General features: G+C 50.7%; 1 protein-coding gene across 1 annotated transcript in view; it reads left to right on the forward strand.

The window, feature by feature from the left end:
• CLPB (caseinolytic mitochondrial matrix peptidase chaperone subunit B) overlaps positions 1–18,547 on the forward strand; it is a gene marked incomplete at its 5' end in the record, with an annotated part of 119,828 nt that overhangs the window by 66,983 nt on the left and 34,298 nt on the right. The window contains 5 exons of the mRNA XM_040334040.1: positions 1,951–2,028; positions 3,461–3,516; positions 3,887–3,931; positions 5,647–5,808; positions 15,689–15,845. Of these exons, the coding sequence (XP_040189974.1) occupies positions 1,951–2,028; positions 3,461–3,516; positions 3,887–3,931; positions 5,647–5,808; positions 15,689–15,845 (498 nt within the window). The remainder of the gene's footprint in view (positions 1–1,950; positions 2,029–3,460; positions 3,517–3,886; positions 3,932–5,646; positions 5,809–15,688; positions 15,846–18,547) is intronic.

Genomic DNA, 18,547 nt, shown 5'->3' on the forward strand with positions numbered 1-18,547 from the left:
CCACCTCCACCTGTACACACTCAGCTGCCCCACCTCCACCTGTACGCACTCAGCTGCCCCACCTCCACCTGTACGCACTCAGCTGCCCCACCTCCACCTGTACGCACTCAGCTGCCCCACCTCCACCTGTACGCACTCAGCTGCCCCACCTCCACCTGTACGCACTCAGCTGCCCCACCTCCACCTGTACGCACTCAGCTGCCCCACCTCCACCTGTACGCACTCAGCTGCCCCACCTCCACCTGTACGCACTCAGCTGCCCCACCTCCACCTGTACGCACTCAGCTGCCCCACCTCCACCTGTATGCACTCAGCTGCCCCACACACACACACCTTTACGCACTCAGCTGCCCCCACCTGTACACACTCAGCTGCCCCTTTCTGGTCACCTAGTGAGGGTTAATACCATTCTGATGACAGGTCCTCTTTAATATTTCATTATCGATATATAGATTGTTATTAGAGAGGTGCGAAGTTTGTTACTTTTTTTTATTTTCTACCAGTCCTTGGCCTTGTTGGGGCCGCACAGGGGCCGCTGCCCCTTTTTGGCCATACAGTTGAGTTAGTGCCTTCCAATGACAGGTACTCTTTAATATCTCTTTATCATTATATACAATGGCCCAGATTCACAACCGAGATACGACGGCGTATCTCCAGATACGCTGTCGTATCTCTGAGTTGCGCCGTCGTATCTATGCGCCTGATTCTTAGAATCAGTTACGCATAGATATCCAGTAGATCCGACAGGCGTAAGTCTCTTACGCCGTCAGATCTTAACTGCATTTTTTTTTTTGACCGCTAGGTGGCGCTTCCGTCGAATTCCGCGTCGAGTATGCAAATTAGCTAGATACACCAATTCCCGAACGTAGGCGCGGCCGATGCAGTAAAGTTACAACGTTTACGTTAGGCTTTTCCCGGCGTATAGTTGCCCCTGCTATATGAGGCGCAGCCAACGTTAAGTATGGCCGTCGTTCCCGCGTCGAAATTTGAAAAAGTTACGTCGTTTGCGTAAGTCGTCCGTGAATGGGGCTGGACGTCATTTACGTTCATGTCGAAACCAATGGCGTACTTTGGAGCAATGCACACTGGGAAATTCCACGGGCGGCGCATGCGCTGTTCCGAAAAAACGTCAACCACGTTGGGTCACAGTAGTTTTGCATAAAACACGCCCCCCCTGATCCAAATTTGAATTAGGCGGGCTTACGCCGGGCCGATTCACGCTACGCCGCCGCAACTTACGGAGCAAGTGCTTTGAGAATACAGCACTTGCCCCGTGTAAGTTGCGGAGGCGTAACGTAAATCGGATACGTTACGCCCGCACAATTTTACGCGGCTCTACGTGAATCTGCCCCAATGTTATTAGAGAGATGCAAACTTTGTTACTTTTTTTTTTTTATCTTTGGGGCTTATCGCTTTGTGTCCGCACCCCCCGACACCCTCCGTTCTCACGCTCTCCCACGCCGTCCTGTCGACAGGATTAAAAAATGTAAACTCTCCATTTAAAAAAAAAAGATATAAATTTTCTGAAGGTCACCGGGACCTTGCGCCCGCCCCGATGTTCGCCCTTCAGATCTCCCCGGCATACAATCGAGGGGGGGCGCTCTCCTAACGAGACAATCGCGCAAGGCTGACCCCTCCGCTCACCCTTGTCCGCTCTCAGCCCCCCCCACCACCCGTCTCCCCGGCAACCCTGAGTGCACATCCAGGAAAACTTGATCCTGAGCAGTCCTCCATATCCATACTAACCTGATTATCCCCGCGCAGGGCACTGCCAGCTAATCGAATTACCCCCCCTTCTAATGGCGCTGTGGAGTTTGAGTGAGCGCAGAGCACTGAAACATTGTGTATACTTAGTGATAATTAGCCAGGGTTTTGTGTCATTGATTTATAAGGATGCCTGTCTCTCCTTTCTTCTTCTTCCCCTCCATATGCTGCCGCGCCAATTTCCAGCCATACGCCGCAAGGAGAACGGCTGGTACGACGAGGAACACCCTCTGGTCTTCCTGTTCATGGGATCTTCCGGAATAGGTGACGCTTTTCTCTTTTTTTTTTTATATTTCAAGACATTTTTTTTTTTGTATTTTGAAAAACCTAGATTATAAAAAAATAAAATAAAGGTACATCCCTTTCTCGTAAATGTGGCGGAGCTCCAAAGAAGCGCCAAACGCTGCGTGTTAAAGAGAGAACAAAGACCATTGAAACATTGGCAACCCCTCATAATGGGCACAGCAGGTGTACAGACCCGGGAACTCGGCACAGGGGTGGTGGGAACCCCTTATAATGGGGCACAGCGGGTGTACAGACCCGGGAACTCGGCACAGGGGTGGTGGGAACCCCTTATAATGGGGCACAGCGGGTGTATAGACCCGGGAACTCAGCACAGGGATGGTGGGAACTCCTCATAATGGAGCACAGCGGGTGTACAGACCCGGGAACTCAGCACAGGGATGGTGGCAACCCCTCATAATGGGCACAGCAGGTGTACAGACCCAGGAACTCGGCACAGGGGTGGTGGGAACCCCTTATAATGGGCACAGCGGGTGTACAGACCCAGGAACTCGGCACAGGGATGGTGGCAACCCCTCATAATGGGCACAGCAGGTGTACAGACCCAGGAACTCGGCACAGGGGTGGTGGGAACCCCTTATAATGGGGCACAGCGGGTGTATAGACCCGGGAACTCAGCACAGGGATGGTGGGAACTCCTCATAATGGGGCACAGCGGGTGTACAGACCTGGGAACTCAGCACAGGGATGATGGGAACCCCTCATAATGGGCACAGCGGGTGTACAGACCCAGGAACTCAGCACAGGGATGATGGGAACCCCTCATAATGGGCACAGCGGGTGTACAGACCCAGGAAATCAGCACAGGGATGATGGGAACCCCTCATAATGGGCACAGCGGGTGTACAGACCCGGGGACTTAGCACAGGGATGGTGGGAACCCCTTATAATGGGCACAGCAGGTGTACAGACCCAGGAACTCAGCACAGGGATGGTGGGAACCCCTCATAATGGGCACAGCAGGTGTACAGACCCAGGAACTCAGCACAGTGATGGTGGGAACCCCTCATAATGGGCACAGCAGGTGTAGAGACCCAGGAACTCAGCACAGGGATGGTGGGAACCCCTCATAATGGGCACAGCGGGTGTACAGACCAGGGAACTCAGCACAGGGATGGTGGGAACCCCTCATAATGGGCACAGCGGGTGTACAGACCCGGGAACTCAGCACAGGGATGGTGGGTACTCCTCATATTTGGCACAGCGGGTGTACAGACCCGGGAACTCAGCACAGGGATGGTGGGAACCCCTCATAATGGGGCACAGTGGGTGTACAGACCCGGGAACTCAGCACAGGGATGGTGGGTACTCCTCATATTGGGCACAGTGGGTACGTTGGCCCGGCATGTTGACTCGGCATCCACCAATGATATTTGATTCTCTCTTCCACCAGGTAAAACTGAACTGGCCAAGCAGACGGCTCGCTACCTGCACAAGGATGTGAAGAAGGTAACGTCTCAGTCCAGTCCTCTAAGTTGTCACCATCATTATCTGCCTAATGGTTTCTATTTTCAACAACAAGAGCTGAAATTGAATCTGGCCACACACATTGCAATCTGTTTGTACCGTTATACCATCAGGTCGGTATTATGGGGTTCTGCCTGATTGGATGTAAATTTGGGTAGAGTGTTCACAAAGGAATACTGCTACAGTGGGGGCGGAGCTCTAGTAGCAGATTGTACAATCAGATTGTAACATGTACAGTCGGCTTTATGGTCACAACTAATGATTGTTGTGGCAAATCTCATGTGATAGTAAACTGAGACCTTTGATTGGTTGTGTGTATCCCGTCTCTGACACCTTTGTTCTCCCCTTGCAGGGATTCATCCGGCTAGATATGTCCGAGTTCCAGGAGAAGCACGAGGTACTCACGGGGGATGGAGGGGTGATCGTCACTTCCATTTCAGAGAAACCCTGACACCTTTGCTCCAGGCTCAAGGTTTGGGGGGGGGGGGGGTTGATGGGGGCACATTGACAATACTGATACCCCCACTCCAGACTTGGGGAAAGGAGGATGGTGAAGGGGGCACATTGACAATACTGATACCCCCCACCCAAGGCTTGCTTATAAGAAGTGGTGGGGGCACATTGACAATACTGACACCCCCACTCTAGGCTCAGGGGCTATGGAGGGGTGGTGGCGGTACATTAACAATACTGACACCCCCACTCTAGGCTCAGGGGCTATGGAGGGGTGGTGGGGGTACATTAACAATACTGACACCCCCACTCTAGGCTTGAGGGAAGGGGGATGGAGAAGGGGGTGATGGGGACACATTGACAATACTGATACCCCCTCTCCAGGCTTGGTTATAAGTGGTGGGGGTGGGGGCACATTGACAATACTGGCACCGCCACTCCAGGCTTGAAAGGAGGGAGGATGGAGTAGAGGGTGATGGGGGGGCACATTAACAATACTGACACCCCCACTCTAGGCTCGGTGGATATGGATGGGTGGTGGGGGCACATAGACAATACTGACACCTCCACTCTAGGCTTCGGGGAAGGGGGTGGTGGGGGCACATTAACAATACTGACACCACTACTCTAGGCTCAGTGGATATGGATGGGTGAAGGGGGCACATAGACAATACTGACACCACCATTTCAGGCTTGGAAGGAGGGAGGTTGGAGGAGGGGGTGATGAGGGCACTAGACCATGACAATCAGACATGTCCTTCCCTGTCATCCATGACTCCACCTCTGATGCATTTGGCCCTCCATATGGTGTCCTCCATACTTCAAACACTGGGAACCAGGGAGATTTAGGACATCCTGTGAGTAAAGGTTGTCATGGACACGCCCCTGGGGGCATCACCATGAAACCCTTCACTCACATAGAACGATACAGAGTGCAGTGATGATGTCATCTCATTAGCACTGCCACCTCCATCATTGAGGACCAACAAGAAGTCCTCAACGTTGGAGCAACCAAGACCAAAAAGAAGCCAGGGGGTGACTCCAACTTTAACACCTTTAATAGCTCTCCACAAATGTGTCTCCAGGTACATTGTTGTCTCAGAGGCTTATACAGCTACACTATACGGTATGTACAGCACCAGGCAGACCTGCCAGCCTTGTAGGCCAAAGCCAGAGGCCCAAGGGAGAGTCTTCCTGACCTCCTAAGGCCCCTAAGGCCTACTGTGAAAACACAAAAACAATCAATGATCTTTCTTCATGGGTGGGAAACATGCAACATCAGCAAGCCATCAGTGCACTGCCAAGACCTTGACTAAACCAAAAGCCACCGATTGGATAGCTTCTCCTTCACTCCTTCAATTATGGGTTAGAACCTTAGGAACCAAATAATCTCCGACCCGTGCCCATGATTTGGTAGATTTCACCCTTGGCTTTCTGTGTTGTCCCCAGTTTGACGGAAGGTCCAACTTGTACTGCTGTTTTTATTATAAGTGATGTCCTTTGGTTTCTCAGACCTGAGGAAGGGAGATGTTGAGCCCCCCCCCCCCGAAACATGTTGACTTTCTCGTATTTTCTCATTATATAGTCCACAGATTTATGAATTATTTTTTTACCCGTCTTCTATAAAAGTAAAGGACTTAACTGTTGATGGTAAAACAGGTGGCCAAGTTCATCGGCTCCCCTCCTGGGTACGTCGGGCATGAAGAAGGAGGTCAGCTGACCAAGAAGCTGAAGGAGTGCCCCAACGCGGTGGTCTTGTTTGACGAGGTGGACAAGGCGCACCCCGATGTGCTCACCGTAATGCTGCAGCTCTTCGATGAGGTACGCCCCCCAGCTCCCTTTCCAGTCTCCTCCATGACCTTACAAATGTCTTTTCGTGATTGTCTTCAGGGATGAATAAAGTTCTCTGTTGACAGATATAAATTTAGGCTGCCCATAAACGCGTGGTGATTGTCGGGAAGGTCGTACTTGGAATAAACCTGTACGCTTAGATGGCCGAGCATGCAGCTTTATGTCCTGTGTGGACACTTCCAGCTCCGGCCTTCTCTATGGGGGGACAAATATCCATCAGCCAGGAGAAGCCAATCACTGCCAATTGATGCTTCTCACAGAGATCGATTTGGTCCCGGAGGATTTGCAGTTTGTATCCTGATCCAACCACAATCAGGTGGTTTCCGGAGATTATTATATGATGTTTGTAAAATGTATACTGTATGAGCTGAGATATCATTGGTTAGGATGTGACGCTGCATTACCTTTTCATTTCAAAACATCCAACATGGCTGCAATTAGTGGTTCACATTTGAACAGTAAATTCATTTTCTCTTCCGTTCATGGACGGACACAGCAGCCTTTGACTGTAGGGTTATGCACCTTCCTCCCAGGAGAGTTTGCATAACCCTACAGTCAAAGGCTGCTGTGTCCGTCCATGAACTCAGAGAAATGGATTTTACGGTGAGTACAAAAATCCTATTTTCTCTTCCGTTCATGGACGGACACAGCAGCCTTTGACTGTAGGGTTATGCAAACTCTCCTGGAAGGAAGGTGCATAACCCTACAGTCAAAGGCTGCTGTGTCCGTCCATGAACTTAGAGAAATGGATTTTACGGTGAGTACAAAAATCCTATTTTTCGGAATCCACCACCATTGGGTGGCCATTGGGAGTTAAGGGAAGGTAAGTAAAGGTAAAGGGTAGGAGTAAGGGAGGAAGTGAGGGTAAGGGTAGGAGTAAGGGAGGAAGTGAGGGTAAGGGTAGGAGTAAGGGAGGAAGTGAGAGTAAGGGTAGGAGTAAGGGAGGAAGTGAGGGTACGGGCAGGTGTAAGGGAGCAAGTGAGGATAAGGTTGGGAAGAAGTAAGGGTAAGGGCAGGAGTATAGAAGGAAGTGAGTGTAAAGGAAGGAGGGGTAGGTGTAAAGGAAGAAGTGAGGGCAAGTGTAAGGGAGGAAGTGAGGGGAAGGGGCGGGAGTAACGAATCAAGGTAGGGTGAGGGTTAGGAGTAAAGGAGGAAGTGAGGGGAAGGGCAGGTGTAAGGCAGGAAGAGCGGAAAGAAGTAAGGGTAGGTGTAAGGGAGGAAGCGAGGGTAAGGGCAGGTGTAAGAGAGGAAGTGAAGAAAGAAGTAAGGGTAGGTGTAAGGGAGGGAGCAAGGGTAGGAATAGGAAAGGAAGTTGGGATAACTATAGGAGTAGGGGAGGAAGTGAGGGCAAGGGTAAGAGTAAAGGAGTTAGTGAGAGTAAGGGCAGGAGTATAGGAGGAAGTAGGGGTAGGTGTAAGGGAGGAAGTGAGGGTAAGAGCAGCATTAAAGGAGGAAGTAAGGGTAGGAGTAGGGGAGGAAGTGAGATTAAGGGCAGGTGTAAGGCAGGAAGTGAGGGTAAGGGCAGGTGTAAGAGGAAGTGAGGAAAGAAGTAAGGGTAGGTGGAAGCGAGGGTAAGAGTAGCAATAAGAAAGGAAGTTGAGATAACTATAAAAGTAGGGGAGTAAGTGAGGGTAAGGGAGGAAGTGAGGGCAAGGGTAAGAGTAAAGGAGGTAGTGAGAGTAAGGGCAGGAGTGTAGGGATAGGTGTAAGGGAGGAAGTGAGGGTAAGAGCAGCATTAAAGGAGGAAGTAAGGGTTGGCGTAAGGGAGGAAGTGAGAGTAAGGGTAGGAGTAAGATAGGGAGTGAGGGTAGGAGTAGGGGAGGAAGCGAGGTTAAGGGTGGGAGCATGGAAAAGATTGAGGAAAAGGGTAGGCGTAAGGGAGGATGGGAGGGTAGCGGTTGGAGTAAAGAAGGAAATGAGGGTTCGGGCAGGTGTAAGGGAGCAAGTGAGGATAAGGGTGGGATGAAGTGAGGGTAAGGGAAGGAGTATAGAAGGAAGGAAGTGAGTGTAAAGGTAGGAGGGAGGTGTAAGGCAGGAACTGAGGGTAAGGGAGTAATGAATGAAGGTAGGGTAAGGGTTAAGAGTAAGGGAGGAAGTGGGGGTAAGAATAAGGGAGGAATTGAGGGTAAGGACATGAGTAAAGGAGGAAGTGAGGGTAAGGGCAGGAGCAAGGGAGGAAGTGAGGGAAGAAGTAAGGGTAGGTGTAAGGGAGGAAGCGAGGGTAAGGGTAGGAGGAAGTGGGAATAACTATAGGAGGAGGGGAGGAAGTAAGGGTAAGGAAGGAAGTGAGGGTAAGGGCAGGAGTATAGGCAGAAGTAAGGGTAGGAGGGGTAGGTGTAAGGGAGGTAGTGAGGGTAAGAGCAGCATTAAAGGAGGAAGTGAGCGTAAGGGTAGGGGAGGAAGTGAGGGGAAGGGTAGGAGTAGGGGAAGCGTTTAGAAAAACGGTAGGCGTAAGGGAGGTAGTGAGGGTAACGGTAGATGTAAGGGAGGAAGTGGGGGTAACGGTAGGTGTAGGGGAGAAGGAGAGGGTAAGGGAGGAAGTAAGGGTAATGGTATGAGTAAGGGAGGAAGTGAGGGTAAGAATAAGGGAGGAATTGAGGGTAAGGACATGAGTAAAGGAGGAAGTGAGGGTAAGGGCAGGTGCAAGGGAGGAAGTGAGGAAAGAAGTAAGGGTAGGTGTAAGGGAGGAAGCGAGGGTAAGGGTAGGAGGAAGTGGGGATAACTATAGGAGGAGGGGGAGGAAGTAAGGGGAAGGAAGGAAGTGAGGGTAAGGGCAGGAGTATAGGCAGAAGTAAGGGTAGGTGGGGTAGGTGTAAGGGAGGTAGTGAGGGTAAGAGCAGCATTAAAGGAGGAAGTGAGCGTAAGGGTAGGGGAGGAAGTAAGGGTAGGGGAAACATTTAGAAAAACGGTAGGCGTAAGGGAGGTAGTGAGGGTAACGGTAGGAGTAAGGGAGGATGTAAGGGAGGAAGTGAGGGTAACGGTAGGAGTAAGGGAGAATGTAAGGGAGGAAGTGGGGGTAACGGTAGGAGTAAGGGAGGAAGTGGGGGTAACGGTAGGTGTAGGGGAGGAGAGGGTAAGGGAGGAAGTAAGGGTAATGGTAGGAGTAAGGGAGGAAGTGAGGGTAAGGGTATGAGTAAGAGGGAGGAAGTGAGGGTAAGGGTATGAGTAAGGGAGGAAGTGAGGGTAAGGGTATGAGTAAGGGAGGAAGTGAGGGTAAGGGTATGAGTAAGGGAGGAAGTGAGGGTAAGGGTATGAGTAAGGGAGGAAGTGAGGGTTAGTGCAGCAGTTAGAGTAGGAGGAAGTGATGGTACTTGATTAGAGGGGGGGGGGGAATTAAGGGTAAGGGCATGAAAGGGGGGGGGGTGAGGCAAGGGCAGGATTATGGGAGAAAGTAATGATGGGATTAAGGGAAGAAGTACAGGGAGGGGAAGTGCGGTTAGGGGCAGGAATAAGGTGGTAAGTAGGGAGGAGGCGAGGATAAGGGAAGGATTTAGGGGGCAGGAAGGGGTAGGGCTATAATCAGGGGGAAGGTAGCTATGGGCAGGGTTAAGGAGAGAGTTTATCAATGACTGAGGGGTAGGTGAGAGTCAGGGAGGGGTGAGGAGGCAGCTGAGGTTAAGGGCAGGATTATTGGGGAGGTAAGGGCAGGGTAGGGTAGTTTAGGTTAAAGCTAAAGTTTTAACAGAGTGTATTTTGCCCTCCCAGGTGTTGTGTAAACCCCCCCCCCCCCCCCCCAGCGGTGGGATGGGAGCCGCCCCTCACCCGCAGGTCCCGGTCTGTCATTGCAGTATATGAGTTTTCTGTACGTCTCCTCGGAGGACGCTCCCCGACCATAAACCGCCACTTCCCTCTCCCCCCCCCTCCCCCGTCCTCGGGAAATAATATAGTAATCCTCTGTGCATAGATCATCGCTACAGAAGCCAAATGTGAAATCAATTCCTGGCGCAGCGATCGGCAGGCTAATAAACGCCGTGTTAATCTTCAGCGCCCGGGAAAGATTTCATCTGTCAGTGCGCCGAGCGGCTGGGGAGCAGCAAAAAAAATCCTTCCGTTATTATTTCCTTCCAAAAAACGCTGGGAGTGGGCGGGCGAGGCGAACCCAACCCCCCCCCCCCCCCCGATCCTCTCCGAGGTGGGCGAAGTGGTTACGGCGTGAGAATGCGGCTGCTCCTTGTGTAATGCAGTTGGGGGGGGAATTTGTAGTCCAAATCAGGCAGCCTAGGGTGACAACGCTCCTCCTCAGATGCAGAACACTAAGCGAGCGTTGTCCCCATGGCCTGGTTAGCTACAATGTATCTTTTTGTTCTAAGGCTTGGCTCGCATCAAGAACATGCGCGAGATCGCGCGCTTTTGCCGCCCAGAAACGCGTTGCTCTTTAGTTGACCCCGTTACTTCTTAATAGCAAGCCCCCCCCACCCCCATTGCATCAGTAAGCATGCACTGCAGCATCATGTAGTTTGATGCCGTAATTTTTTTTTAGAAGAGTCAGATACTTTAAGCCATTAAAATGAATGCGCTGCCCTACACGCGGCGCGAGCGCGCACCCACGCACGTCGGTGAACGCGCACCGCAGTATCATGCGGGTTGGTGGCGTGAGATTTTACAGCAGAGTCAGGCGGCTGGATTTAAGTAGATTTGCGCATTTTTTACGGAGGCGCAGGGCAACGTTTTTGCCCTGCGCCCCCCGCAAATTTACTGCGCTGCCCTTGATTCACGGAGCAGTAGCTCCGTAAATTGCGTAGGCGCGGCGGCGTAAGCGCGCGCAATTTAAATGATCCCGTAGGGGGCGGGAATCATTTAAATTAGGCGCGTTCCCGCGCCGAGCGTAGAGAGCATGCTCCGTCGGGAAACTTTCCCGACATGCATTGCGGCAAATGACGTCGCAAGGACGTCATTTGCTTCAAAGTGAACGTGAATGGCGTCCAGCGCCATTCACGATTCACTTACGCAAACTACGTAACTTTCAAATTTCGCGACGCGGGAACGACGGGTATACGTAACATTGGCTGCCCCTGCTATAGCAGGGGCAGCCTTACGCGAAAACCGCCGTATGGAAACGAAGTAAATTGCGTACGCAGGGCTCGCGCAACGTTGTGAATCGGCGTTGGTATGCAATTTGCATACTATACGCTGAGCACAACGGGAACGCCACCTAGCGGCCATCGCAAGAACGCAGCCTAAGATATGCGGGCACAAGAGCCTTATGCCGCGCATATCTTAGGCTGCAGTCGGCATAACGAGGTTCCTGAATCAGGAGCATTCGTTACGCCGGGGCAAGTAAGCAATTGCGCTGTGTAACTTATGGTTACACAGGCGCAATTGCTTCTTGAATCCAGCCCAGGGACTTTAAGCCATTAAAATGAATGCCCATGCCTCACTGTGCCCATGCCTTACTGTGCCCATGCCTCACTGTGTTCATGACTAGACTTACGTTTCACATAGGAGTCTATGGAAGGGGTGCCCGGCTTTGAAAAATCGGTGCTCCCCGGCCATAGGTCCCCCGGACAACAAACTTTGCACACTTGTAGAGGAGAACTGGGGCTACATGTTTCGGGTCCGGGGGACCTACGTCCGGCAGGTACCGGGTCCCCAAAGTTACCGGAGAAATTACAGTTTAACATGGGTGTCTATGGAAGGGGTGCCCGGCTTTGAAAAATCGGTGCTCCCCGGCCGTAGGTCCCCCGGACAACAAACGTTGCACACTTGTAGAGGAAGAGTGGAGCTATATGTGTGCTGAGTTTGGCTGGCTGGTACCCCACCCCAAAGTCCGGGAGATCAGGCGCACAAAGGTGGCTCGAGTATAAGCCGAGGGGGGCATTTTCAGAACCAAAGAAATGTGCTGAAAAACTCGGCTTATACTCGAGTATATACGGTAAATTGTAGGTATTGGAATTAGCAAAAGTAGGGTACCCACCTTCTAGTGTCTAAACGATTGCTTCTAGCCCAATATTACCGTATTTGCCGGCGTATAAGACGACCTTTTACACTTAAAAATATGGCTCAAAAATCGGGGGGTCGTCTTATACGCCGGATGCAGACTGCGGGCGTCCATTTTTTAAAAGCCGCGCCTCCTGCTCGTGGTGATAGGTGGAACACTCAGTTTCCCAGAAGAGCCTGTGTTTAGTGTTCCGCCTATCGCGGACATCGCCTCGTCCTCGGCCTCAGACGAGAGGACGTCCGTGATAGGCGGAACACTCAGTTTCCCAGAAGAGCCTGTGTTTAGTGTTCCGCCCATCACGGACATCGCCTCGTCCTCGGCCTCAGACGAGAGGAAGTCCGTGATAGGTGGAACACCCAGTTTCCCAGAAGAGCCTGTGTTTAGTGTTCCGCCTATCGCGGACATCGCCTCGTCCTCGGCCTCAGACGAGAGGACGTCCGTGATAGGCGGAACACTCAGTTTCCCAGAAGAGCCTGTGTTTAGTGTTCCGCCTATCTCTGTTCCCGAGAGGACGCCCGTGATAGGCGGAACACTAAACACAGGCTCTTCTGGGAAACTGAGTGTTCCAACCCTCACGGAACAGGACGAGGAGGAGGCGCGGCTTTTAAAAAATGGGCGCCCCGCAGTCTGACGCACTCTGCCAGGCATAAAGGAATGAAGATCGGCGAATTGAGGTGAGGCAATGGCACAATGAGGTGAGGTGAGGCAATGGCACAGTGAGGTGATGCAATGGCACAGTGAGGTGAGGCAATGGCACAGTGAGGTGAGGTGAGGCAATGGCACAGTGAGGTGAGGTGAGGTGAGGCAATATCACAGTGCGGTGAGGCAATGGCACAGTGAGGTGAGGCAATGGCACAGTGAGGTGAGGCAATGGCACAGTGAGGTGAGGCAATGGCACAGTGAGGTGAGGTGAGGCCATGGCACAGTGAGGTGAGGCAATGGCACAGTGAGGTGGGGTGAGGTAAGGCAATGGCACAGTGAGGTGAGGTGAGGCCATGGCACAGTGAGGTGAGGCCATGGCACAGTGAGGTGAGGCCATGGCACAGTGAGGTGAGGCCATGGCACAGTGGGGTGATACAATGGCACAGTGGGGTGATACAATGGCACAGTGAGGTGAGGCAATGGCACAGTGAGGTGAGGTGAGGCAATGGCACAGTGAGGTGATACAATGGCACAGTGAGGTGAGGCAATGGCACAGTGAGGTGAGGCCATGCACAATGAGGTGATACAATGGCACAGTGAGGTGATGCAATGGCACAGTGAGGCATGTATAATGGCACAGTGAGGTGAGGTAAGGCAATGGCACAGTGAGGTGAGGCCATGGCACAGTGAGGTGAGGCCATGGCACAGTGAGGTGATACAATGGCACAGTGAGGTGATACAATGGCACAGTGAGGTGATACAATGGCACAGTGAGGTGATACAATGGCACAGTGAGGTGAGGCCATGGCACGGTGAGGTGATACAATGGCACAGTGAGGTGATACAATGGCACAGTGAGGTGAGGCCATGGCACGGTGAGGTGATACAATGGCACAGTGAGGTGAGGCCATGGCACAGTGAGGTGATACAATGGCACAGTGAGGTGACACAATGGCACAGTGAGGTGAGGTGAGGCCATGGCACAGTGAGGTGATACAATGACACAGTGAGGTGATACAATGGCACAGTGAGGTGATACAATGGCACAGTGAGGTGATACAATGGCACAGTGAGGTGATACAATGGCACAGTGAGGTGAGATGAGGCCATGGCACAGTGAGGTGAGGCCATGGCACAATGAGGTGAGGCCATGGCACAATGAGGTGAGGCAATGGCACAGTGAGGTGATACAATGGCACAGTGAGGTGAGGCAATGGCACAGTGAGGTGATGCAATGGCACAGTGAGGTGATGCAATGGCACAGTGTGGTGAGGCAATGGCACAGTGAGGTGATACAATGACACAGTGAGGTGATACAATGGCACAGTGAGGTGATACAATGGCACAGTGAGGTGAGGCCATGGCACAGTGAGGTGATACAATGGCACAGTGAGGTGATGCAATGGCACAGTGAGGTGAGGTGAGGCCATGGCACAGTGAGGTGAGGCAATGGCACAGTGAGGTGATACAATGGCACAGTGAGGTGAGATGAGGCCATGGCACAGTGAGGTGAGGCCATGGCACAGTGAGGTGATACAATGGCACAGTGAGGTGATACAATGGCACAGTAAGGTGATACAATGGCACAGTGAGGTGATACAATGGCACAGTGAGGTGATACAATGGCACAGTGAGGTGATACAAGGACACAGTGAGGTGATACAACGGCACAGTGAGGTGATACAAGGGCACAGTGAGGTGATACAAGGGCACAGTGAGGTGATACAAGGGCACAGTGAGGTGAGGCAATGGCACAGTGAGGTGATGCAATGGCACAGTGAGGTGATACAATGGCACAGTGAGGTGATACAATGGCACAGTGAGGTGAGGCAATGGCACAGTGAGGTGAGGCAATGGCACAGTGAGGTGATGCAATGGCACAGTGAGGTGATACAATGGCACAGTGAGGTGAGGCCATGGCACAGTGAGGTGAGGCCATGGCACAGTGAGGTGATACAATGGCACAGTGAGGTGAGATGAGGCCATGGCACAGTGAGGTGATACAATGGCACAGTGAGGTGATGCAATGGCACAGTGAGGTGATACAATGGCACAGTGAGGTGATACAATGGCACAGTGAGGTGATGCAATGGCACAGTGAGGTGAGGTGAGGTGAGGCAATATCACAGTGCGGTGAGGCAATATCACAGTGCGGTGAGGCAATGGTACAGTGAGGTGAGGCAATGGCACAGTGAGGTGATACAATGACACAGTGAGGTGATACAATGACACAGTGAGGTGATACAATGGCACGGTGAGGTGATACAATGGCACGGTGAGGTGATACAATGGCACGGTGAGGTGATACAATGGCACAGTGAGGTGATACAATGGCACGGTGAGGTGATACAATGGCACGGTGAGGTGATACAATGGCACAGTGAGGTGAGGCCATGGCACAGTGAGGTGATACAATGGCACAGTGAGGTGACACAATGGCACAGTGAGGTGAGGTGAGGCCATGGCACAGTGAGGTGATACAATGGCACAGTGAGGTGATACAATGACACAGTGAGGTGACACAATGGCACAGTGAGGTGAGGTGAGGCCATGGCACAGTGAGGTGATACAATGGCACAGTGAGGTGATACAATGACACAGTGAGGTGATACAATGGCACAGTGAGGTGATACAATGACACAGTGAGGTGATACAATGGCACAGTGAGGTGATACAATGGCACAGTGAGGTGATACAATGGCACAGTGAGGTGATACAATGGCACAGTGAGGTGATACAAGGACACAGTGAGGTGATACAACGGCACAGTGAGGTGATGCAACGGCACAGTGAGGTGATGCAATGGCACAGTGAGGTGAGGCAATGGCACAGTGAGGTGAGATGAGGCAATGGCACAGTGAGGTGATACAATGGCACAGTGAGGTGAGGTGATACAATGGCACAGTGAGGGGGGGGGGGGGTCGTCTTATACGGTGAGTATATCCCAAAACCAACATTTTAGCTGGGAAATGAGGGGGTGGTCTTATACGCCCAGTCACCCATGTGATGATTTTTAGGTGACGGCTTCTCTGTAATGAGACATGCGGGGGTCTAAAAGACTTCTGTAGTGGGTGGAGTCTGCTGGGTCCCTCCCACACAGCTCTGCTCTATGCACAGCACAGTGATGATGTCGCTGCTACTTTTACGAGGTAATATCTGGGGTTTGCAAAGGAGTTTTTTTTTGCCCAGAGGGTCAGCTTTGAAGGCATATCAGCTTTTTGGGGGGACCGCCCTCTTAAAAGAATACTGTACATGTTTCTGCTTCCTCAGGGGCGGCTGACAGATGGGAAAGGAAAGACCACGGAATGCAAAGACGCCATCTTCATCATGACCTGCAACGCCGCCAGTGACGAAATCGCCCAGCATGCTTTGCAGCTCAGACAGGAAGCCCAGGAAATGAACAGACACAGGCTGGCAGAGAGCCTAGGTGAGTGCGGGGGCAAGGGTCAGGGAACCCTAGAGCAGAGGCGGCTCTCTAAATTAGGCGGTCGCCTTAGGCCTCGCCCCCACAGGCGCCCCTCGCGGCGCTATGGGACGGATTCAGATACAATGGAGTATCTATCCGCGCGGCGTAGCGTATCTCAGATACGCTACGCCGCCGTAATTTAGGGCGCAAGTTCCGTATTCAGAAAGAACTTGCACCCTATGTTACGGCGGCGTAACGTATGTGGTCCGGCGTAAGCCCGCGTAATTCAAATGTGGATGGTGTGGGCTTGTTTTATTTAAATTTACTGTGACCCCACGTATCTGACGCATGCGCCGTTCGTGAAAAAATCCCAGTGCGCATGCTCAAAATTCCGCCGCAAATCATCATTGCTTTCGACGTGAACGTAACTTACGTACAGCCCTATTCGCGAACGACTTACGCAAACAACGTAAAATTTTCAAAACTCAACGCGGGAACGACGTCCATACTTAACATAGCAGGGGTAACTTTACGCCGGAAAAAGCCTAACGTAAACGACGTAAAAAAATGCACCGGGCAATCGGCGGATCTACCTAATTTGCATATTTGACGCGTAAATATACGGAAGCGCCACCTAGCAGCCAGCCTAAAATTGCAACTAAGATACGACGGCGTAAGAGACTTACGCCGGTCGGATCTTAGTCATATCTATGCGTAACTGATTCTAAGAATTGGGCGCATAGATACGACGCCCGCACACTCAGAGATGCGACGGCGTATCTGGAAATATCTCCTATATGAATCTACCCCTATAACTTTTGCGCCAACCAATCAATATATACGCTTATTGCGATTTTTTTTTTAACAAAAATATGTAAAATAATACGTATTTTTTTTTTTTTTATTTTTTTTTATTGGGATATTGTTATAACAAAAAGTAAAAAAATATTGGCCCCGATTCACAAAGGATTTACAATGGCGTATCTCCAGATACGCCGTCGTAAGTTTAAATGTGAGGCGTCGTATCTCTGCGCCTGATTCAAAGAATCGGATACGCCTCACTGTTGCCAAGCCACTAGCGGCGTAAGTCTCCTACGCCGTCGTATCTTGGGGTGCATATTTACGATGGCCGCTAGGGGCGCTTTTCCGTACATTTCCTTGTCTAATATGCAAATGAGCTAGATACGCCGATTCACGAACGTACTTGCGCCCGGCGTATTAAAATACGCTGTTTACGTAAGGCGTACGACCGGCGTAACTTTACCATCTCATAAAGCAGGGGTAAGTCATGTTAAGGTATGGACGTCGGAACAGCGTCGTATTTTACGTCGTTTGCGTAAGTCGTAGGTGAATGGGGCTGGGCGTAGGTTACGTTCACGTCGACTAAGCATTGAGCCGGCGTAATTTACGGAGAAAATTCGACGTGATACTGAGCATGCGCCGTTCGTTAGGCGCGTCATTTACGTGGGGTCACGATTCATTTCCATACAACACACCCCCTACCACACCCCCTACCAGCCTACTTTGAATTACGCGGGCTTACGCCGGCCCATTTACGGAGAAAATTAGACGTGATACTGAGCATGCATGCGCCGTTCGTTAGGCGCGTCATTTACGTGGAGTCACGATTCATTTCCATACAACACGCCCCCTACCAGCCTACTTTGAATTACGCGGCCCCATTTACGCTACGCCGCCGCAACTTACGGAGCAAGTGCTTTGTGAATACTGCACTTGCCTGTCTAAGTTGCGGCGGCGTAGCGTAAATAGGATACGCTACGCCCAACTAAAGATACGCCATTGTATCTGAATCTGGCCCATTGTGGGGGGGTTTTTTTTCCAAATTTTTGGTCTTTTTTTGTTTATTGCACAAAAAATAAAAATCGCAGAGGTGATCAAATACCACCAAAAGAAAGCTCTATTTGTGGGGAAAAAATTATAAAAATATAATTTGGGTACAGCGTTGTATGACCGCACAATTGTCATTCAAAATGCGTCGGCACTGAAAATTGGTCTGGGCAGGAAGGGGGTTTAAGTGCCCAGTAATGAAGTGGTTAAAAAAAAAAATCCTGCCCATGACCTTTGACCCAAACGCTAACCCTGGCACTGACCTAGATCAAACCTTGATCTAGCTATTTTTTTTTATTAGATTTTTTTATTCATTTTATATTGTATTTTATATATATATTTTTTATATATATACATATATATTAATGTTTTTTTTATCAGATTTTTTTATTATTATTTTTATATTGTATATTTACATATATATATACAGTGAGGAAAATAAGTATTTGAACACCCTGCTATTTTGCAAGTTCTCCCACTTGGAAATCATGGAGGGGTCTGAAATTGTCATCGTAGGTGCATGTCCACTGTGAGAGACATAATCAAAAAAAAAAATTCCAGAAATCACAATTTATGATTTTTTAACTATTTATTTGTATGATACAGCTGCAAATAAGTATTTGAACACCTGTCTATCAGCTAGAATTCTGACCCTCAAAGACCTGTTAGTCTGCCTTTAAAATGTCCACCTCCACTCCATTTATTATCCTAAATTAGATGCACCTGTTTGAGGTCAATAGCTGCATAAAGACACCTGTCCACCCCATACAATCAGTAAGAATCCAACTACTAACATGGCCAAGACCAAAGAGCTGTCCAAAGACACTAGAGACAAATTTGTACACCTCCACAAGGCTGGAAAGGGCTACGGGGAA

This window comes from Rana temporaria (genome assembly GCF_905171775.1).
Source record: "Rana temporaria chromosome 2 unlocalized genomic scaffold, aRanTem1.1 chr2aa, whole genome shotgun sequence".
In the NCBI taxonomy this organism is placed as follows: Eukaryota; Metazoa; Chordata; class Amphibia; order Anura; family Ranidae; genus Rana; species Rana temporaria.